The sequence below is a fragment of the Eleutherodactylus coqui genome, chromosome 4 (assembly GCF_035609145.1).
Source record: "Eleutherodactylus coqui strain aEleCoq1 chromosome 4, aEleCoq1.hap1, whole genome shotgun sequence".
NCBI classification, from domain to species: Eukaryota; Metazoa; Chordata; class Amphibia; order Anura; family Eleutherodactylidae; genus Eleutherodactylus; species Eleutherodactylus coqui.
Window position 1 is genome coordinate 290,791,911 of NC_089840.1, and position 22,677 is coordinate 290,814,587.

General features: G+C 42.7%; 5 protein-coding genes across 5 annotated transcripts; all 5 read right to left on the reverse strand.

The window, feature by feature from the left end:
• Positions 1 to 4,107: 4,107 nt before the first annotated feature.
• On the reverse strand, positions 4,108 to 5,214 carry LOC136626761 (uncharacterized protein F54H12.2-like). Its single transcript, XM_066601766.1, has one exon. It carries the CDS (start codon positions 5,212 to 5,214, stop codon positions 4,108 to 4,110), a length of 1,107 nt encoding a protein of 368 aa, XP_066457863.1.
• A 3,216-nt stretch (positions 5,215 to 8,430) lies between these two features.
• On the reverse strand, positions 8,431 to 9,537 carry LOC136626762 (uncharacterized protein F54H12.2-like). Its single transcript, XM_066601767.1, has one exon. It carries the CDS (start codon positions 9,535 to 9,537, stop codon positions 8,431 to 8,433), a length of 1,107 nt encoding a protein of 368 aa, XP_066457864.1.
• Positions 9,538 to 12,753: 3,216 nt separating this feature from the next.
• LOC136626763 (uncharacterized protein F54H12.2-like) lies at positions 12,754 to 13,860 on the reverse strand. Its single transcript, XM_066601768.1, has one exon. The coding sequence runs from the start codon at positions 13,858 to 13,860 to the stop codon at positions 12,754 to 12,756; it is 1,107 nt and encodes a 368-aa protein (XP_066457865.1).
• Positions 13,861 to 17,076: 3,216 nt separating this feature from the next.
• Positions 17,077 to 18,183, reverse strand: LOC136626764 (uncharacterized protein F54H12.2-like). The gene has a single exon (XM_066601769.1). The coding sequence runs from the start codon at positions 18,181 to 18,183 to the stop codon at positions 17,077 to 17,079; it is 1,107 nt and encodes a 368-aa protein (XP_066457866.1).
• Positions 18,184 to 21,399: 3,216 nt separating this feature from the next.
• LOC136626765 (uncharacterized protein F54H12.2-like) lies at positions 21,400 to 22,506 on the reverse strand. Its single transcript, XM_066601770.1, has one exon. It carries the CDS (start codon positions 22,504 to 22,506, stop codon positions 21,400 to 21,402), a length of 1,107 nt encoding a protein of 368 aa, XP_066457867.1.
• Between the last annotated feature and the right edge of the window lie 171 nt (positions 22,507 to 22,677).

The following is a 22,677-nucleotide window of genomic DNA, read 5'->3' on the forward strand; positions in this document are numbered from 1 at the left end:
TCCGGAGCTGCACTGTTCTTGACGCGACTGATTGAGTCTGTCCAAAACAGCCGACGAAACAGAAGTGACTGCGTCTGTAGCGATATTTTTGACATCCGTCTTTACATGAGGCTTTACTAATTCTAGACCTTTTCTGAAAAGAGGCAAGGCCCTTCGGAAGAGTGACCTGAAGACGCCCCCAATTCCCGCGCCAATCATATACTCATCTCCATGAAATCCATCTATTTTTTCGTTTCCACTCTGCGCCAAATAATGTTTCACGTAGAGCGCAGGATCTCCGTACACTCGCTGAGACAACATGTTTTAACGCTGCGAATCGTTACGCGGTCTAAAGTGTAATCGCACTATACTTTTCCCGTACTTGAATTTAACAGGCGTGTTCTGGTCTGATAAAATCGAGATTGTAATCGTGTCAAAATGTTGTTTACACACCGGCACATAATCAGGGCGATTGTAGTGAATTGTGACAATGTCGCTGTTTTTACCGCTGATTTCTACCGTTCTTAATAGCTGCACATAGCTATCGCCTACAAACTGATGATTGATCATATCCGTATACACGTACAATGTATAGAAGCCGGCTTTTATGTCCGCAAAATGCCGCCTCTTGTCCGGGATATTCCCAGCTAATGCGGCGTTATATTCAGGCAGACCTAGCAGAACGGACAACTTATGACCCGGAGCAAAGTGTAGCGTTGGCGAATCGGTAACTGTAACAATTATTTTTACTTCATCATAGCGTAGCTTAAAGACCTCGTTTGTTAGCCTTAAACCCTCAATTCTGTCATTTATCGCACGCGTCAAATCTGATAGCGAGGAATAAAATCCAGACTTGACAAAATATTCCTGGTATGTACTGCCATGTTTAGCGACAAAAAAGTTTCCCTCGGTCGCCGCAATCGTGTCCCATTTGTGCGGGTACTGAATTTCGGTTAGCGCCACATCGTAAACGCCCGAGAGCTGAATCGGCTTCGCTAGTTTCGTAGTGTAAGTAGAAATTGAGTTTTCGGAGTAGATTCTGGACGACGCATTACTAGGAAGAGTTATATAAAACGAGCCCGACTCCATGCTCTATGCGGGTGTTAGTTGATTTTCAGTGACCCAGCTCTTAAATTTTGTAGGGTACCCGAGCCACTTCACAAAATAATGCTCCGTTCCGCGGATGCGCCTTTTGTTTAATATTTTCTCGATCCTGTAGACGCGGTTCTCGTCAGCGGGTACCTGCTGTATTTCCTCTTTATAAAACGACCCCTCTATAGCTTCGCCGCTCAGGTCGCTTAATTTATATAGCGGTTTTTGAAATCGCGTATTAATAGACTCTATGATGAAAATTTCATCAGTGTAAGTTTGCTCATAGCCTTTCGTAAATGTTCCTTTATGTTGAGAAATCCTCACATGATCGCCTATTTTTAAAGAAGTCTTTTCATGCTTTGAGTTCATAATATCGCTGTAGATATTTCGCCAAATTGTTAAGGAGTTCTTTTTCGTGACATCCACAGGTCGGCATCGGATAATACGGTGGTAAGTTTGGTTTGGTCAGGTCTGTCAGTTTGAAATAATGCCTCACAGGGGCTGGTAGTGTAGTTTAGATAGCGGTCACCATCTAGGACCGTATTGTACTTTAGCCAGGTTAGAAAATTTATCATCACAATTTCTAATTGACCTCCCTGGCTCTTTTGTCAGTCTGGGACAATAAACGCCAAGTATCAGGTGTTCAGACTGTTTAATCACTAGCACCTATGTTTGTTGAATAGTGTTCAATTAATGGACCTATCTAACATAAGGATTGCTATGTCAGCTGTCTGTTCATTATAAAACAGCATGGTCAATTGCACTATTTGCAAACCAATCGGGTTGCCTTTACAGTCGACTGTCTAGTGTAAGGCAACAAGATTGATTGCATTATAATCGCAAATCAATCTGTTTGTGTAAATCAGCCTCCACAGTCGTCTGTTTAGTGTAAAGCAGTGTTATTAATTACACTACACTAAAAACCATTCTATTTGCTTTTACATAATGTGCAATTAATCTACCAGCCTTCTTACATTGGCGCATTAAAAAACCAGTTCTTACGCGCAATTTTTGTGCAACTGCTGTTTGCTATTCGAACCCATTGCAACAAAAATTGTGTGCAGTTGATTGGCATCGCACAATTTTTGGGCATCATTCAGTCTTATTTTCGTCCTGATGAAGCAGCGCGCCAAATAATCTGTCTTGCGCTGCGGAAACGCGTTGACGATTAGACGATTACGGACGATCTTGTTCGCCCTGGTCCACATTGGATTTCAGTTAAAGGGGTGGTCTCGCGAAACCAAGTGGGGTTATACACTTCCGTATGGCCATATTATTGCACTTTGTAATATACATCGTGCATTAAATATGAGCCATACAGAAGTTATTCCACTTACCTGCTCCGTTGCTAGCGTCCTCGTCTCCATGGTTCCGTCTAAATTCGCCGGCAGCTTGCTTTTTTAGACGCGCTTGCGCAGTCCGGTCTTCTCCATTCAGCACGAGCCGCTTCAGTGTGCTCCCCGCTACAGCTCTTCTGCGCATGCGCAGACGAGCTGTCACTGCTCGGGAGCGCGCTGAAGCGGCCATTCTGCACCATCCTCTGTTAGAGGAAGGTGCAGAAACTGGAGCTGCCCAGCGGAGAAGACCAGCCCAGCCCAGCAGCCCCGAGAAGCCTCCCAGGTAAGTGATGGGTCGGGGGGGGCTGCCGCTGCGCCGGGCTGCGCCGGGGGGGGGGGGCTGCCGCTGCGCCGGGGGGGCTGCCGCTGCGCCGGGGGAGCTAGCGCTAGGCCGGGGGGGGCTGTCGCTGCGATGGGGGGGGCTGTCGCTAGGCCGGGGGGGCTGTCGCTGCGCCGGGGGAGCTAGCGCTAGGCCGGGGGGGCTGTCGCTGGGCCGGGGGGGCTGTCGCTAGGCCGGGGGAGCTAGCGCTAGGCCGGGGGGGCTGTCGCTGCGCCGGGGGGGCTGTCGCTGCGATGGGGGGGGCTGTCGCTGCGCCGGGGGAGCTAGCGCTGGGGAGCCGGGGGCTAGCGCCGGTTACCTGCTGTCTGGTCGGCGGCTGCGGGGCGTCTGGTCGGCGGCTGCGATGCGTCCGGTTGCCATGGAGACACAGCTGGCGGCGTCTCGGGAGCGCGCACGTCGGGCTGCAGCGAGCGACTGGGAAAGAGCCGGCGGCCATCTTGAGGAAACTTTTATAACTTGCTGAAACGCTGGAACGGTAAGTACGAACCAGCTAGAAATGTCATTTACAGGGGGGCTTAGTAATGTGTGTTTAATGGGGGGGACTGGGCAAAAAAAAAAAATTAACTGCTTCCTCGAGACATCTCCTTTAACTATTTATATGTTCATCAAATTCGCAATTTTGCGAATTGACATATATTATAAGTAGCTTGGACTTCTCCTGACTTAATTGTCATTACAAGTCCAGCCTTCTAGCCTGTTTCCGATGATACAGACTTTGACCTAATTAAAGAACTGGGTCTTGTCAGATCGATGACCCTATGGGGAAGTGAATAAGTCTAGTAACAAATAAGGTTACGGACTCAGTACAGTGCTCCCATAAGCGAGTGTACTAGTATAATATTTGTCTAGTGTGGATGATCTAATTGTCATTATCCACCACTTAGGGTTTTATGAGTGACGCTCTCTAGTTGTTTTGGAACAGTGTCTTTCCATCAATAGGCATGTTCTTATTAATGCATAACAACATGGAGTTATCTCAGTAGGCGCTACCACTTTCTGGTCCCTTGTATACCTGATAACGGCCCGCTACGGTCACCACCTTATCTGGTAGCCCCTCTTATCATTATCAATTTAAATAATATATTAAAATTCTGTATTTGAGTCATTCTAATTACTTAAGCAAATTGCGCTAATCCCATAGGCAATTAATTTTGTGGTTGTTTTGTATGGTTGTCTGTCATTTTGTGTCCGTTTAGGTCGGAACCATCCTGCCTTAGCAGTATTGGTTTTTTATCATTAATATTAATAAAGGTTATATTTTAGTTTCAGGCACTTTCAGTGACACATAGTACAATTAACACCCAGTGTCGTCCTCGCTGAGTTGAATCATCAGTATTAATTATATAAGCCAATGGTCTTTTATCCACATCCATTTCTGTCAATCGAAATCGAGTTGTCTGCTCGTTGCTTTCCGGAGATATGTACGAGAGCCATATATTCCCTAATAGCTAATTCACCCTCAAAATCAGGCTGAAAAGGCCTGGCCGGAATCTGTTGACCATCCAGATACAAGGCCGCGTGGTTTACGGAATAATGGTGAACACAGAGAGGATTTTTTTGGAAGCTACCGCTAAAGGCTTCATTGTCCACAAAGGCTAATATCACAGTTTTAGGTATCTGGCCCAGGAACAAATTTTCATGGGTTGCTATACGGCTTCCGATTGCTATGCTGAAGACTTTGAGACTCGTCCTATCCAAAGTATATTTAGCAGTGGTTGCTAGTAGCGCCTGGCTGTGCCCTATGCAGACGGCTGGGGATACTTGTACTCTCTTGATGAAAATTGAAGCATGAAGGATTTGAACTTTAAATCCATCAGGGTCTGCTGACATCAAGCAGAACGAGTCTTTATTCCTTGTTAGTTTTATCTTTAAATCCAGACCATTCAAGATAAGCTTCGGTTGGTTAAATATATCGCCATAAATAGGCCCCAGAAGCTCCACAGTTTTAGAGCGCTGTGTTGCTGCAGCTCTTTTAGCGAAGCCTAAATTTGGGCCATCGAGTGTCCTTTCATGGTGGTGACCTGCCGAATCCTTGTAAAAAAGTCCGGCTGTAAATTGGGATGCGAGCGTTTGACCACTATAATTTAAAATTGTCTCGATGAACGCTCTATAGCTATAAAGATTATCGGATTGTGAGATTAGTCGATCCCCCAATGTGATGTCCACTTGGTTAAAAAGTGTAGCTACGGGGTAATTAATAAAGCCCACACGTGCACCATCGGGGATGGCTGTGTTATGTTGTTTAACTATACGACAGGTTAAGTGCAGGAGGGTGTTATTTAAGTTGTAGTAATATTCGCCGCTACCCGATATGAAAAATTCCAACGGCGTGTTGTCTGTGAGGGCTGTGATAGGCAGGACTTCAACAAATAAAGATTTTTCAATACTGGTCTGCGTTGGTGGTATGGTGAAAATATCCAACTTAGATTTGGTGCACTCTACAGAACCGTCGTGTATGAACGCCATGTTAGAGAATTAAAAGATGTCGTCTGCTGCGCGTCTAGCGGGTTTCTGACGGCGTCGTCTTTTGCGTGAAGAAGTCTTATCCATGAGGAGCGGGTGAAATCGTGCAACGATTCGTCTTTTTCTTTTACAGGGTTTTTTTTACAACAGAAACAAGTCCGGAGCTGCACTGTTCTTGACGCGACTGATTGAGTCTGTCCAAAACAGCCGACGAAACAGAAGTGACTGCGTCTGTAGCGATATTTTTGACATCCGTCTTTACATGAGGCTTTACTAATTCTAGACCTTTTCTGAAAAGAGGCAAGGCCCTTCGGAAGAGTGACCTGAAGACGCCCCCAATTCCCGCGCCAATCATATACTCATCTCCATGAAATCCATCTATTTTTTCGTTTCCACTCTGCGCCAAATAATGTTTCACGTAGAGCGCAGGATCTCCGTACACTCGCTGAGACAACATGTTTTAACGCTGCGAATCGTTACGCGGTCTAAAGTGTAATCGCACTATACTTTTCCCGTACTTGAATTTAACAGGCGTGTTCTGGTCTGATAAAATCGAGATTGTAATCGTGTCAAAATGTTGTTTACACACCGGCACATAATCAGGGCGATTGTAGTGAATTGTGACAATGTCGCTGTTTTTACCGCTGATTTCTACCGTTCTTAATAGCTGCACATAGCTATCGCCTACAAACTGATGATTGATCATATCCGTATACACGTACAATGTATAGAAGCCGGCTTTTATGTCCGCAAAATGCCGCCTCTTGTCCGGGATATTCCCAGCTAATGCGGCGTTATATTCAGGCAGACCTAGCAGAACGGACAACTTATGACCCGGAGCAAAGTGTAGCGTTGGCGAATCGGTAACTGTAACAATTATTTTTACTTCATCATAGCGTAGCTTAAAGACCTCGTTTGTTAGCCTTAAACCCTCAATTCTGTCATTTATCGCACGCGTCAAATCTGATAGCGAGGAATAAAATCCAGACTTGACAAAATATTCCTGGTATGTACTGCCATGTTTAGCGACAAAAAAGTTTCCCTCGGTCGCCGCAATCGTGTCCCATGTGTGCGGGTACTGAATTTCGGTTAGCGCCACATCGTAAACGCCCGAGAGCTGAATCGGCTTCGCTAGTTTCGTAGTGTAAGTAGAAATTGAGTTTTCGGAGTAGATTCTGGACGACGCATTACTAGGAAGAGTTATATAAAACGAGCCCGACTCCATGCTCTATGCGGGTGTTAGTTGATTTTCAGTGACCCAGCTCTTAAATTTTGTAGGGTACCCGAGCCACTTCACAAAATAATGCTCCGTTCCGCGGATGCGCCTTTTGTTTAATATTTTCTCGATCCTGTAGACGCGGTTCTCGTCAGCGGGTACCTGCTGTATTTCCTCTTTATAAAACGACCCCTGTATAGCTTCGCCGCTCAGGTCGCTTAATTTATATAGCGGTTTTTGAAATCGCGTATTAATAGACTCTATGATGAAAATTTCATCAGTGTAAGTTTGCTCATAGCCTTTCGTAAATGTTCCTTTATGTTGAGAAATCCTCACATGATCGCCTATTTTTAAAGAAGTCTTTTCATGCTTTGAGTTCATAATATCGCTGTAGATATTTCGCCAAATTGTTAAGGAGTTCTTTTTCGTGACATCCACAGGTCGGCATCGGATAATACGGTGGTAAGTTTGGTTTGGTCAGGTCTGTCAGTTTGAAATAATGCCTCACAGGGGCTGGTAGTGTAGTTTAGATAGCGGTCACCATCTAGGACCGTATTGTACTTTAGCCAGGTTAGAAAATTTATCATCACAATTTCTAATTGACCTCCCTGGCTCTTTTGTCAGTCTGGGACAATAAACGCCAAGTATCAGGTGTTCAGACTGTTTAATCACTAGCACCTATGTTTGTTGAATAGTGTTCAATTAATGGACCTATCTAACATAAGGATTGCTATGTCAGCTGTCTGTTCATTATAAAACAGCATGGTCAATTGCACTATTTGCAAACCAATCGGGTTGCCTTTACAGTCGACTGTCTAGTGTAAGGCAACAAGATTGATTGCATTATAATCGCAAATCAATCTGTTTGCGTAAATCAGCCTCCACAGTCGTCTGTTTAGTGTAAAGCAGTGTTATTAATTACACTACACTAAAAACCATTCTATTTGCTTTTACATAATGTGCAATTAATCTACCAGCCTTCTTACATTGGCGCATTAAAAAACCAGTTCTTACGCGCAATTTTTGTGCAACTGCTGTTTGCTATTCGAACCCATTGCAACAAAAATTGTGTGCAGTTGATTGGCATCGCACAATTTTTGGGCATCATTCAGTCTTATTTTCGTCCTGATGAAGCAGCGCGCCAAATAATCTGTCTTGCGCTGCGGAAACGCGTTGACGATTAGACGATTACGGACGATCTTGTTCGCCCTGGTCCACATTGGATTTCAGTTAACTATTTATATGTTCATCAAATTCGCAATTTTGCGAATTGACATATATTATAAGTAGCTTGGACTTCTCCTGACTTAATTGTCATTACAAGTCCAGCCTTCTAGCCTGTTTCCGATGATACAGACTTTGACCTAATTTAAGAACTGGGTCTTGTCAGATCGATGACCCTATGGGGAAGTGAATAAGTCTAGTAACAAATAAGGTTACGGACTCAGTACAGTGCTCCCATAAGCGAGTGTACTAGTATAATATTTGTCTAGTGTGGATGATCTAATTGTCATTATCCACCACTTAGGGTTTTATGAGTGACGCTCTCTAGTTGTTTTGGAACAGTGTCTTTCCATCAATAGGCATGTTCTTATTAATGCATAACAACATGGAGTTATCTCAGTAGGCGCTACCACTTTCTGGTCCCTTGTATACCTGATAACGGCCCGCTACGGTCACCACCTTATCTGGTAGCCCCTCTTATCATTATCAATTTAAATAATATATTAAAATTCTGTATTTGAGTCATTCTAATTACTTAAGCAAATTGCGCTAATCCCATAGGCAATTAATTTTGTGGTTGTTTTGTATGGTTGTCTGTCATTTTGTGTCCGTTTAGGTCGGAACCATCCTGCCTTAGCAGTATTGGTTTTTTATCATTAATATTAATAAAGGTTATATTTTAGTTTCAGGCACTTTCAGTGACACATAGTACAATTAACACCCAGTGTCGTCCTCGCTGAGTTGAATCATCAGTATTAATTATATAAGCCGATGGTCTTTTATCCACATCCATTTCTGTCAATCGAAATCGAGTTGTCTGCTCGTTGCTTTCCGGAGATATGTACGAGAGCCATATATTCCCTAATAGCTAATTCACCCTCAAAATCAGGCTGAAAAGGCCTGGCCGGAATCTGTTGACCATCCAGATACAAGGCCGCGTGGTTTACGGAATAATGGTGAACACAGAGAGGATTTTTTTGGAAGCTACCGCTAAAGGCTTCATTGTCCACAAAGGCTAATATCACAGTTTTAGGTATCTGGCCCAGGAACAAATTTTCATGGGTTGCTATACGGCTTCCGATTGCTATGCTGAAGACTTTGAGACTCGTCCTATCCAAAGTATATTTAGCAGTGGTTGCTAGTAGCGCCTGGCTGTGCCCTATGCAGACGGCTGGGGATACTTGTACTCTCTTGATGAAAATTGAAGCATGAAGGATTTGAACTTTAAATCCATCAGGGTCTGCTGACATCAAGCAGAACGAGTCTTTATTCCTTGTTAGTTTTATCTTTAAATCCAGACCATTCAAGATAAGCTTCGGTTGGTTAAATATATCGCCATAAATAGGCCCCAGAAGCTCCACAGTTTTAGAGCGCTGTGTTGCTGCAGCTCTTTTAGCGAAGCCTAAATTTGGGCCATCGAGTGTCCTTTCATGGTGGTGACCTGCCGAATCCTTGTAAAAAAGTCCGGCTGTAAATTGGGATGCGAGCGTTTGACCCCTATAATTTAAAATTGTCTCGATGAACGCTCTATAGCTATAAAGATTATCGGATTGTGAGATTAGTCGATCCCCCAATGTGATGTCCACTTGGTTAAAAAGTGTAGCTACGGGGTAATTAATAAAGCCCACACGTGCACCATCGGGGATGGCTGTGTTATGTTGTTTAACTATACGACAGGTTAAGTGCAGGAGGGTGTTATTTAAGTTGTAGTAATATTCGCCGCTACCCGATATGAAAAATTCCAACGGCGTGTTGTCAGTGAGGGCTGTGATAGGCAGGACTTCAACAAATAAAGATTTTTCAATACTGGTCTGCGTTGGTGGTATGGTGAAAATATCCAACTTAGATTTGGTGCACTCTACAGAACCGTCGTGTATGAACGCCATGTTAGAGAATTAAAAGATGTCGTCTGCTGCGCGTCTAGCGGGTTTCTGACGGCGTCGTCTTTTGCGTGAAGAAGTCTTATCCATGAGGAGCGGGTGAAATCGTGCAACGATTCGTCTTTTTCTTTTACAGGGTTTTTTTTACAACAGAAACAAGTCCGGAGCTGCACTGTTCTTGACGCGACTGATTGAGTCTGTCCAAAACAGCCGACGAAACAGAAGTGACTGCGTCTGTAGCGATATTTTTGACATCCGTCTTTACATGAGGCTTTACTAATTCTAGACCTTTTCTGAAAAGAGGCAAGGCCCTTCGGAAGAGTGACCTGAAGACGCCCCCAATTCCCGCGCCAATCATATACTCATCTCCATGAAATCCATCTATTTTTTCGTTTCCACTCTGCGCCAAATAATGTTTCACGTAGAGCGCAGGATCTCCGTACACTCGCTGAGACAACATGTTTTAACGCTGCGAATCGTTACGCGGTCTAAAGTGTAATCGCACTATACTTTTCCCGTACTTGAATTTAACAGGCGTGTTCTGGTCTGATAAAATCGAGATTGTAATCGTGTCAAAATGTTGTTTACACACCGGCACATAATCAGGGCGATTGTAGTGAATTGTGACAATGTCGCTGTTTTTACCGCTGATTTCTACCGTTCTTAATAGCTGCACATAGCTATCGCCTACAAACTGATGATTGATCATATCCGTATACACGTACAATGTATAGAAGCCGGCTTTTATGTCCGCAAAATGCCGCCTCTTGTCCGGGATATTCCCAGCTAATGCGGCGTTATATTCAGGCAGACCTAGCAGAACGGACAACTTATGACCCGGAGCAAAGTGTAGCGTTGGCGAATCGGTAACTGTAACAATTATTTTTACTTCATCATAGCGTAGCTTAAAGACCTCGTTTGTTAGCCTTAAACCCTCAATTCTGTCATTTATCGCACGCGTCAAATCTGATAGCGAGGAATAAAATCCAGACTTGACAAAATATTCCTGGTATGTACTGCCATGTTTAGCGACAAAAAAGTTTCCCTCGGTCGCCGCAATCGTGTCCCATGTGTGCGGGTACTGAATTTCGGTTAGCGCCACATCGTAAACGCCCGAGAGCTGAATCGGCTTCGCTAGTTTCGTAGTGTAAGTAGAAATTGAGTTTTCGGAGTAGATTCTGGACGACGCATTACTAGGAAGAGTTATATAAAACGAGCCCGACTCCATGCTCTATGCGGGTGTTAGTTGATTTTCAGTGACCCAGCTCTTAAATTTTGTAGGGTACCCGAGCCACTTCACAAAATAATGCTCCGTTCCGCGGATGCGCCTTTTGTTTAATATTTTCTCGATCCTGTAGACGCGGTTCTCGTCAGCGGGTACCTGCTGTATTTCCTCTTTATAAAACGACCCCTGTATAGCTTCGCCGCTCAGGTCGCTTAATTTATATAGCGGTTTTTGAAATCGCGTATTAATAGACTCTATGATGAAAATTTCATCAGTGTAAGTTTGCTCATAGCCTTTCGTAAATGTTCCTTTATGTTGAGAAATCCTCACATGATCGCCTATTTTTAAAGAAGTCTTTTCATGCTTTGAGTTCATAATATCGCTGTAGATATTTCGCCAAATTGTTAAGGAGTTCTTTTTCGTGACATCCACAGGTCGGCATCGGATAATACGGTGGTAAGTTTGGTTTGGTCAGGTCTGTCAGTTTGAAATAATGCCTCACAGGGGCTGGTAGTGTAGTTTAGATAGCGGTCACCATCTAGGACCGTATTGTACTTTAGCCAGGTTAGAAAATTTATCATCACAATTTCTAATTGACCTCCCTGGCTCTTTTGTCAGTCTGGGACAATAAACGCCAAGTATCAGGTGTTCAGACTGTTTAATCACTAGCACCTATGTTTGTTGAATAGTGTTCAATTAATGGACCTATCTAACATAAGGATTGCTATGTCAGCTGTCTGTTCATTATAAAACAGCATGGTCAATTGCACTATTTGCAAACCAATCGGGTTGCCTTTACAGTCGACTGTCTAGTGTAAGGCAACAAGATTGATTGCATTATAATCGCAAATCAATCTGTTTGCGTAAATCAGCCTCCACAGTCGTCTGTTTAGTGTAAAGCAGTGTTATTAATTACACTACACTAAAAACAATTCTATTTGCTTTTACATAATGTGCAATTAATCTACCAGCCTTCTTACATTGGCGCATTAAAAAACCAGTTCTTACGCGCAATTTTTGTGCAACTGCTGTTTGCTATTCGAACCCATTGCAACAAAAATTGTGTGCAGTTGATTGGCATCGCACAATTTTTGGGCATCATTCAGTCTTATTTTCGTCCTGATGAAGCAGCGCGCCAAATAATCTGTCTTGCGCTGCGGAAACGCGTTGACGATTAGACGATTACGGACGATCTTGTTCGCCCTGGTCCACATTGGATTTCAGTTAACTATTTATATGTTCATCAAATTCGCAATTTTGCGAATTGACATATATTATAAGTAGCTTGGACTTCTCCTGACTTAATTGTCATTACAAGTCCAGCCTTCTAGCCTGTTTCCGATGATACAGACTTTGACCTAATTTAAGAACTGGGTCTTGTCAGATCGATGACCCTATGGGGAAGTGAATAAGTCTAGTAACAAATAAGGTTACGGACTCAGTACAGTGCTCCCATAAGCGAGTGTACTAGTATAATATTTGTCTAGTGTGGATGATCTAATTGTCATTATCCACCACTTAGGGTTTTATGAGTGACGCTCTCTAGTTGTTTTGGAACAGTGTCTTTCCATCAATAGGCATGTTCTTATTAATGCATAACAACATGGAGTTATCTCAGTAGGCGCTACCACTTTCTGGTCCCTTGTATACCTGATAACGGCCCGCTACGGTCACCACCTTATCTGTTAGCCCCTCTTATCATTATCAATTTAAATAATATATTAAAATTCTGTATTTGAGTCATTCTAATTACTTAAGCAAATTGCGCTAATCCCATAGGCAATTAATTTTGTGGTTGTTTTGTATGGTTGTCTGTCATTTTGTGTCCGTTTAGGTCGGAACCATCCTGCCTTAGCAGTATTGGTTTTTTATCATTAATATTAATAAAGGTTATATTTTAGTTTCAGGCACTTTCAGTGACACATAGTACAATTAACACCCAGTGTCGTCCTCGCTGAGTTGAATCATCAGTATTAATTATATAAGCCGATGGTCTTTTATCCACATCCATTTCTGTCAATCGAAATCGAGTTGTCTGCTCGTTGCTTTCCGGAGATATGTACGAGAGCCATATATTCCCTAATAGCTAATTCACCCTCAAAATCAGGCTGAAAAGGCCTGGCCGGAATCTGTTGACCATCCAGATACAAGGCCGCGTGGTTTACGGAATAATGGTGAACACAGAGAGGATTTTTTTGGAAGCTACCGCTAAAGGCTTCATTGTCCACAAAGGCTAATATCACAGTTTTAGGTATCTGGCCCAGGAACAAATTTTCATGGGTTGCTATACGGCTTCCGATTGCTATGCTGAAGACTTTGAGACTCGTCCTATCCAAAGTATATTTAGCAGTGGTTGCTAGTAGCGCCTGGCTGTGCCCTATGCAGACGGCTGGGGATACTTGTACTCTCTTGATGAAAATTGAAGCATGAAGGATTTGAACTTTAAATCCATCAGGGTCTGCTGACATCAAGCAGAACGAGTCTTTATTCCTTGTTAGTTTTATCTTTAAATCCAGACCATTCAAGATAAGCTTCGGTTGGTTAAATATATCGCCATAAATAGGCCCCAGAAGCTCCACAGTTTTAGAGCGCTGTGTTGCTGCAGCTCTTTTAGCGAAGCCTAAATTTGGGCCATCGAGTGTCCTTTCATGGTGGTGACCTGCCGAATCCTTGTAAAAAAGTCCGGCTGTAAATTGGGATGCGAGCGTTTGACCACTATAATTTAAAATTGTCTCGATGAACGCTCTATAGCTATAAAGATTATCGGATTGTGAGATTAGTCGATCCCCCAATGTGATGTCCACTTGGTTAAAAAGTGTAGCTACGGGGTAATTAATAAAGCCCACACGTGCACCATCGGGGATGGCTGTGTTATGTTGTTTAACTATACGACAGGTTAAGTGCAGGAGGGTGTTATTTAAGTTGTAGTAATATTCGCCGCTACCCGATATGAAAAATTCCAACGGCGTGTTGTCTGTGAGGGCTGTGATAGGCAGGACTTCAACAAATAAAGATTTTTCAATACTGGTCTGCGTTGGTGGTATGGTGAAAATATCCAACTTAGATTTGGTGCACTCTACAGAACCGTCGTGTATGAACGCCATGTTAGAGAATTAAAAGATGTCGTCTGCTGCGCGTCTAGCGGGTTTCTGACGGCGTCGTCTTTTGCGTGAAGAAGTCTTATCCATGAGGAGCGGGTGAAATCGTGCAACGATTCGTCTTTTTCTTCTACAGGGTTTTTTTTACAACAGAAACAAGTCCGGAGCTGCACTGTTCTTGACGCGACTGATTGAGTCTGTCCAAAACAGCCGACGAAACAGAAGTGACTGCGTCTGTAGCGATATTTTTGACATCCGTCTTTACATGAGGCTTTACTAATTCTAGACCTTTTCTGAAAAGAGGCAAGGCCCTTCGGAAGAGTGACCTGAAGACGCCCCCAATTCCCGCGCCAATCATATACTCATCTCCATGAAATCCATCTATTTTTTCGTTTCCACTCTGCGCCAAATAATGTTTCACGTAGAGCGCAGGATCTCCGTACACTCGCTGAGACAACATGTTTTAACGCTGCGAATCGTTACGCGGTCTAAAGTGTAATCGCACTATACTTTTCCCGTACTTGAATTTAACAGGCGTGTTCTGGTCTGATAAAATCGAGATTGTAATCGTGTCAAAATGTTGTTTACACACCGGCACATAATCAGGGCGATTGTAGTGAATTGTGACAATGTCGCTGTTTTTACCGCTGATTTCTACCGTTCTTAATAGCTGCACATAGCTATCGCCTACAAACTGATGATTGATCATATCCGTATACACGTACAATGTATAGAAGCCGGCTTTTATGTCCGCAAAATGCCGCCTCTTGTCCGGGATATTCCCAGCTAATGCGGCGTTATATTCAGGCAGACCTAGCAAAACGGACAACTTATGACCCGGAGCAAAGTGTAGCGTTGGCGAATCGGTAACTGTAACAATTATTTTTACTTCATCATAGCGTAGCTTAAAGACCTCGTTTGTTAGCCTTAAACCCTCAATTCTGTCATTTATCGCACGCGTCAAATCTGATAGCGAGGAATAAAATCCAGACTTGACAAAATATTCCTGGTATGTACTGCCATGTTTAGCGACAAAAAAGTTTCCCTCGGTCGCCGCAATCGTGTCCCATGTGTGCGGGTACTGAATTTCGGTTAGCGCCACATCGTAAACGCCCGAGAGCTGAATCGGCTTCGCTAGTTTCGTAGTGTAAGTAGAAATTGAGTTTTCGGAGTAGATTCTGGACGACGCATTACTAGGAAGAGTTATATAAAACGAGCCCGACTCCATGCTCTATGCGGGTGTTAGTTGATTTTCAGTGACCCAGCTCTTAAATTTTGTAGGGTACCCGAGCCACTTCACAAAATAATGCTCCGTTCCGCGGATGCGCCTTTTGTTTAATATTTTCTCGATCCTGTAGACGCGGTTCTCGTCAGCGGGTACCTGCTGTATTTCCTCTTTATAAAACGACCCCTCTATAGCTTCGCCGCTCAGGTCGCTTAATTTATATAGCGGTTTTTGAAATCGCGTATTAATAGACTCTATGATGAAAATTTCATCAGTGTAAGTTTGCTCATAGCCTTTCGTAAATGTTCCTTTATGTTGAGAAATCCTCACATGATCGCCTATTTTTAAAGAAGTCTTTTCATGCTTTGAGTTCATAATATCGCTGTAGATATTTCGCCAAATTGTTAAGGAGTTCTTTTTCGTGACATCCACAGGTCGGCATCGGATAATACGGTGGTAAGTTTGGTTTGGTCAGGTCTGTCAGTTTGAAATAATGCCTCACAGGGGCTGGTAGTGTAGTTTAGATAGCGGTCACCATCTAGGACCGTATTGTACTTTAGCCAGGTTAGAAAATTTATCATCACAATTTCTAATTGACCTCCCTGGCTCTTTTGTCAGTCTGGGACAATAAACGCCAAGTATCAGGTGTTCAGACTGTTTAATCACTAGCACCTATGTTTGTTGAATAGTGTTCAATTAATGGACCTATCTAACATAAGGATTGCTATGTCAGCTGTCTGTTCATTATAAAACAGCATGGTCAATTGCACTATTTGCAAACCAATCGGGTTGCCTTTACAGTCGACTGTCTAGTGTAAGGCAACAAGATTGATTGCATTATAATCGCAAATCAATCTGTTTGTGTAAATCAGCCTCCACAGTCGTCTGTTTAGTGTAAGGCAGTGTTATTAATTACACTACACTAAAAACAATTCTATTTGCTTTTACATAATGTGCAATTAATCTACCAGCCTTCTTACATTGGCGCATTAAAAAACCAGTTCTTACGCGCAATTTTTGTGCAACTGCTGTTTGCTATTCGAACCCATTGCAACAAAAATTGTGTGCAGTTGATTGGCATCGCACAATTTTTGGGCATCATTCAGTCTTATTTTCGTCCTGATGAAGCAGCGCGCCAAATAATCTGTCTTGCGCTGCGGAAACGCGTTGACGATTAGACGATTACGGACGATCTTGTTCGCCCTGGTCCACATTGGATTTCAGTTAACTATTTATATGTTCATCAAATTCGCAATTTTGCGAATTGACATATATTATAAGTAGCTTGGACTTCTCCTGACTTAATTGTCATTACAAGTCCAGCCTTCTAGCCTGTTTCCGATGATACAGACTTTGACCTAATTTAAGAACTGGGTCTTGTCAGATCGATGACCCTATGGGGAAGTGAATAAGTCTAGTAACAAATAAGGTTACGGACTCAGTACAGTGCTCCCATAAGCGAGTGTACTAGTATAATATTTGTCTAGTGTGGATGATCTAATTGTCATTATCCACCACTTAGGGTTTTATGAGTGACGCTCTCTAGTTGTTTTGGAACAGTGTCTTTCCATCAATAGGCATGTTCTTATTAATGCATAACAACATGGAGTTATCTCAGTAGGCGCTACCACTTTCTGGTCCCTTGTATACCTGATAACGGCCCGCTACGGTCACCACCTTATCTGGTAGCCCCTCTTATCATTATCAATTTAAATAATATATTAAAATTCTGTATTTGAGTCATTCTAATTACTTAAGCAAATTGCGCTAATCCCATAGGCAATTAATTTTGTGGTTGTTTTGTATGGTTGTCTGTCATTTTGTGTCCGTTTAGGTCGGAACCATCCTGCCTTAGCAGTATTGGTTTTTTATCATTAATATTAATAAAGGTTATATTTTAGTTTCAGGCACTTTCAGTGACACATAGTACAATTAACACCCAGTGTCGTCCTCGCTGAGTTGAATCATCAGTATTAATTATATAAGCCGATGGTCTTTTATCCACATCCATTTCTGTCAATCGAAATCGAGTTGTCTGCTCGTTGCTTTCCGGAGATATGTACGAGAGCCATATATTCCCTAATAGCTAATTCACCCTCAAAATCAGGCTGAAAAGGCCTGGCCGGAATCTGTTGACCATCCAGATACAAGGCCGCGTGGTTTACGGAATAATGGTGAACACAGAGAGGATTTTTTTGGAAGCTACCGCTAAAGGCTTCATTGTCCACAAAGGCTAATATCACAGTTTTAGGTATCTGGCCCAGGAACAAATTTTCATGGGTTGCTATACGGCTTCCGATTGCTATGCTGAAGACTTTGAGACTCGTCCTATCCAAAGTATATTTAGCAGTGGTTGCTAGTAGCGCCTGGCTGTGCCCTATGCAGACGGCTGGGGATACTTGTACTCTCTTGATGAAAATTGAAGCATGAAGGATTTGAACTTTAAATCCATCAGGGTCTGCTGACATCAAGCAGAACGAGTCTTTATTCCTTGTTAGTTTTATCTTTAAATCCAGACCATTCAAGATAAGCTTCGGTTGGTTAAATATATCGCCATAAATAGGCCCCAGAAGCTCCACAGTTTTAGAGCGCTGTGTTGCTGCAGCTCTTTTAGCGAAGCCTAAATTTGGGCCATCGAGTGTCCTTTCATGGTGGTGACCTGCCGAATCCTTGTAAAAAAGTCCGGCTGTAAATTGGGATGCGAGCGTTTGACCACTATAATTTAAAATTGTCTCGATGAACGCTCTATAGCTATAAAGATTATCGGATTGTGAGATTAGTCGATCCCCCAATGTGATGTCCACTTGGTTAAAAAGTGTAGCTACGGGGTAATTAATAAAGCCCACACGTGCACCATCGGGGATGGCTGTGTTATGTTGTTTAACTATACGACAGGTTAAGTGCAGGAGGGTGTTATTTAAGTTGTAGTAATATTCGCCGCTACCCGATATGAAAAATTCCAACGGCGTGTTGTCAGTGAGGGCTGTGATAGGCAGGACTTCAACAAATAAAGATTTTTCAATACTGGTCTGCGTTGGTGGTATGGTGAAAATATCCAACTTAGATTTGGTGCACTCTACAGAACCGTCGTGTATGAACGCCATGTTAGAGAATTAAAAGATGTCGTCTGCTGCGCGTCTAGCGGGTTTCTGACGGCGTCGTCTTTTGCGTGAAGAAGTCTTATCCATGAGGAGCGGGTGAAATCGTGCAACGATTCGTCTTTTTCTTTTACAGGGTTTTTTTTACAACAGAAACAAGTCCGGAGCTGCACTGTTCTTGACGCGACTGATTGAGTCTGTCCAAAACAGCCGACGAAACAGAAGTGACTGCGTCTGTAGCGATATTTTTGACATCCGTCTTTACATGAGGCTTTACTAATTCTAGACCTTTTCTGAAAAGAGGCAAGGCCCTTCGGAAGAGTGACCTGAAGACGCCCCCAATTCCCGCGCCAATCATATACTCATCTCCATGAAATCCATCTATTTTTTCGTTTCCACTCTGCGCCAAATAATGTTTCACGTAGAGCGCAGGATCTCCGTACACTCGCTGAGACAACATGTTTTAACGCTGCGAATCGTTACGCGGTCTAAAGTGTAATCGCACTATACTTTTCCCGTACTTGAATTTAACAGGCGTGTTCTGGTCTGATAAAATCGAGATTGTAATCGTGTCAAAATGTTGTTTACACACCGGCACATAATCAGGGCGATTGTAGTGAATTGTGACAATGTCGCTGTTTTTACCGCTGATTTCTACCGTTCTTAATAGCTGCACATAGCTATCGCCTACAAACTGATGATTGATCATATCCGTATACACGTACAATGTATAGAAGCCGGCTTTTATGTCCGCAAAATGCCGCCTCTTGTCCGGGATATTCCCAGCTAATGCGGCGTTATATTCAGGCAGACCTAGCAGAACGGACAACTTATGACCCGGAGCAAAGTGTAGCGTTGGCGAATCGGTAACTGTAACAATTATTTTTACTTCATCATAGCGTAGCTTAAAGACCTCGTTTGTTAGCCTTAAACCCTCAATTCTGTCATTTATCGCACGCGTCAAATCTGATAGCGAGGAATAAAATCCAGACTTGACAAAATATTCCTGGTATGTACTGCCATGTTTAGCGACAAAAAAGTTTCCCTCGGTCGCCGCAATCGTGTCCCATGTGTGCGGGTACTGAATTTCGGTTAGCGCCACATCGTAAACGCCCGAGAGCTGAATCGGCTTCGCTAGTTTCGTAGTGTAAGTAGAAATTGAGTTTTCGGAGTAGATTCTGGACGACGCATTACTAGGAAGAGTTATATAAAACGAGCCCGACTCCATGCTCTATGCGGGTGTTAGTTGATTTTCAGTGACCCAGCTCTTAAATTTTGTAGGGTACCCGAGCCACTTCACAAAATAATGCTCCGTTCCGCGGATGCGCCTTTTGTTTAATATTTTCTCGATCCTGTAGACGCGGTTCTCGTCAGCGGGTACCTGCTGTATTTCCTCTTTATAAAACGACCCCTCTATAGCTTCGCCGCTCAGGTCGCTTAATTTATATAGCGGTTTTTGAAATCGCGTATTAATAGACTCTATGATGAAAATTTCATCAGTGTAAGTTTGCTCATAGCCTTTCGTAAATGTTCCTTTATGTTGAGAAATCCTCACATGATCGCCTATTTTTAAAGAAGTCTTTTCATGCTTTGAGTTCATAATATCGCTGTAGATATTTCGCCAAATTGTTAAGGAGTTCTTTTTCGTGACATCCACAGGTCGGCATCGGATAATACGGTGGTAAGTTTGGTTTGGTCAGGTCTGTCAGTTTGAAATAATGCCTCACAGGGGCTGGTAGTGTAGTTTAGATAGCGGTCACCATCTAGGACCGTATTGTACTTTAGCCAGGTTAGAAAATTTATCATCACAATTTCTAATTGACCTCCCTGGCTCTTTTGTCAGTCTGGGACAATAAACGCCAAGTATCAGGTGTTCAGACTGTTTAATCACTAGCACCTATGTTTGTTGAATAGTGTTCAATTAATGGACCTATCTAACATAAGGATTGCTATGTCAGCTGTCTGTTCATTATAAAACAGCATGGTCAATTGCACTATTTGCAAACCAATCGGGTTGCCTTTACAGTCGACTGTCTAGTGTAAGGCAACAAGATTGATTGCATTATAATCGCAAATCAATCTGTTTGTGTAAATCAGCCTCCACAGTCGTCTGTTTAGTGTAAGGCAGTGTTATTAATTACACTACACTAAAAACAATTCTATTTGCTTTTACATAATGTGCAATTAATCTACCAGCCTTCTTACATTGGCGCATTAAAAAACCAGTTCTTACGCGCAATTTTTGTGCAACTGCTGTTTGCTATTCGAACCCATTGCAACAAAAATTGTGTGCAGTTGATTGGCATCGCACAATTTTTGGGCATCATTCAGTCTTATTTTCGTCCTGATGAAGCAGCGCGCCAAATAATCTGTCTTGCGCTGCGGAAACGCGTTGACGATTAGACGATTACGGACGATCTTGTTCGCCCTGGTCCACATTGGATTTCAGTTAACTATTTATATGTTCATCAAATTCGCAATTTTGCGAATTGACATATATTATAAGTAGCTTGGACTTCTCCTGACTTAATTGTCATTACAAGTCCAGCCTTCTAGCCTGTTTCCGATGATACAGACTTTGACCTAATTTAAGAACTGGGTCTTGTCAGATCGATGACCCTATGGGGAAGTGAATAAGTCTAGTAACAAATAAGGTTACGGACTCAGTACAGTGCTCCCATAAGCGAGTGTACTAGTATAATATTTGTCTAGTGTGGATGATCTAATTGTCATTATCCACCACTTAGGGTTTTATGAGTGACGCTCTCTAGTTGTTTTGGAACAGTGTCTTTCCATCAATAGGCATGTTCTTATTAATGCATAACAACATGGAGTTATCTCAGTAGGCGCTACCACTTTCTGGTCCCTTGTATACCTGATAACGGCCCGCTACGGTCACCACCTTATCTGGTAGCCCCTCTTATCATTATCAATTTAAATAATATATTAAAATTCTGTATTTGAGTCATTCTAATTACTTAAGCAAATTGCGCTAATCCCATAGGCAATTAATTTTGTGGTTGTTTTGTATGGTTGTCTGTCATTTTGTGTCCGTTTAGGTCGGAACCATCCTGCCTTAGCAGTATTGGTTTTTTATCATTAATATTAATAAAGGTTATATTTTAGTTTCAGGCACTTTCAGTGACACATAGTACAATTAACACCCAGTGTCGTCCTCGCTGAGTTGAATCATCAGTATTAATTATATAAGCCGATGGTCTTTTATCCACATCCATTTCTGTCAATCGAAATCGAGTTGTCTGCTCGTTGCTTTCCGGAGATATGTACGAGAGCCATATATTCCCTAATAGCTAATTCACCCTCAAAATCAGGCTGAAAAGGCCTGGCCGGAATCTGTTGACCATCCAGATACAAGGCCGCGTGGTTTACGGAATAATGGTGAAAACAGAGAGGATTTTTTTGGAAGCTACCGCTAAAGGCTTCATTGTCCACAAAGGCTAATATCACAGTTTTAGGTATCTGGCCCAGGAACAAATTTTCATGGGTTGCTATACGGCTTCCGATTGCTATGCTGAAGACTTTGAGACTCGTCCTATCCAAAGTATATTTAGCAGTGGTTGCTAGTAGCGCCTGGCTGTGCCCTATGCAGACGGCTGGGGATACTTGTACTCTCTTGATGAAAATTGAAGCATGAAGGATTTGAACTTTAAATCCATCAGGGTCTGCTGACATCAAGCAGAACGAGTCTTTATTCCTTGTTAGTTTTATCTTTAAATCCAGACCATTCAAGATAAGCTTCGGTTGGTTAAATATATCGCCATAAATAGGCCCCAGAAGCTCCACAGTTTTAGAGCGCTGTGTTGCTGCAGCTCTTTTAGCGAAGCCTAAATTTGGGCCATCGAGTGTCCTTTCATGGTGGTGACCTGCCGAATCCTTGTAAAAAAGTCCGGCTGTAAATTGGGATGCGAGCGTTTGACCACTATAATTTAAAATTGTCTCGATGAACGCTCTATAGCTATAAAGATTATCGGATTGTGAGATTAGTCGATCCCCCAATGTGATGTCCACTTGGTTAAAAAGTGTAGCTACGGGGTAATTAATAAAGCCCACACGTGCACCATCGGGGATGGCTGTGTTATGTTGTTTAACTATACGACAGGTTAAGTGCAGGAGGGTGTTATTTAAGTTGTAGTAATATTCGCCGCTACCCGATATGAAAAATTCCAACGGCGTGTTGTCAGTGAGGGCTGTGATAGGCAGGACTTCAACAAATAAAGATTTTTCAATACTGGTCTGCGTTGGTGGTATGGTGAAAATATCCAACTTAGATTTGGTGCACTCTACAGAACCGTCGTGTATGAACGCCATGTTAGAGAATTAAAAGATGTCGTCTGCTGCGCGTCTAGCGGGTTTCTGACGGCGTCGTCTTTTGCGTGAAGAAGTCTTATCCATGAGGAGCGGGTGAAATCGTGCAACGATTCGTCTTTTTCTTTTACAGGGTTTTTTTTACAACAGAAACAAGTCCGGAGCTGCACTGTT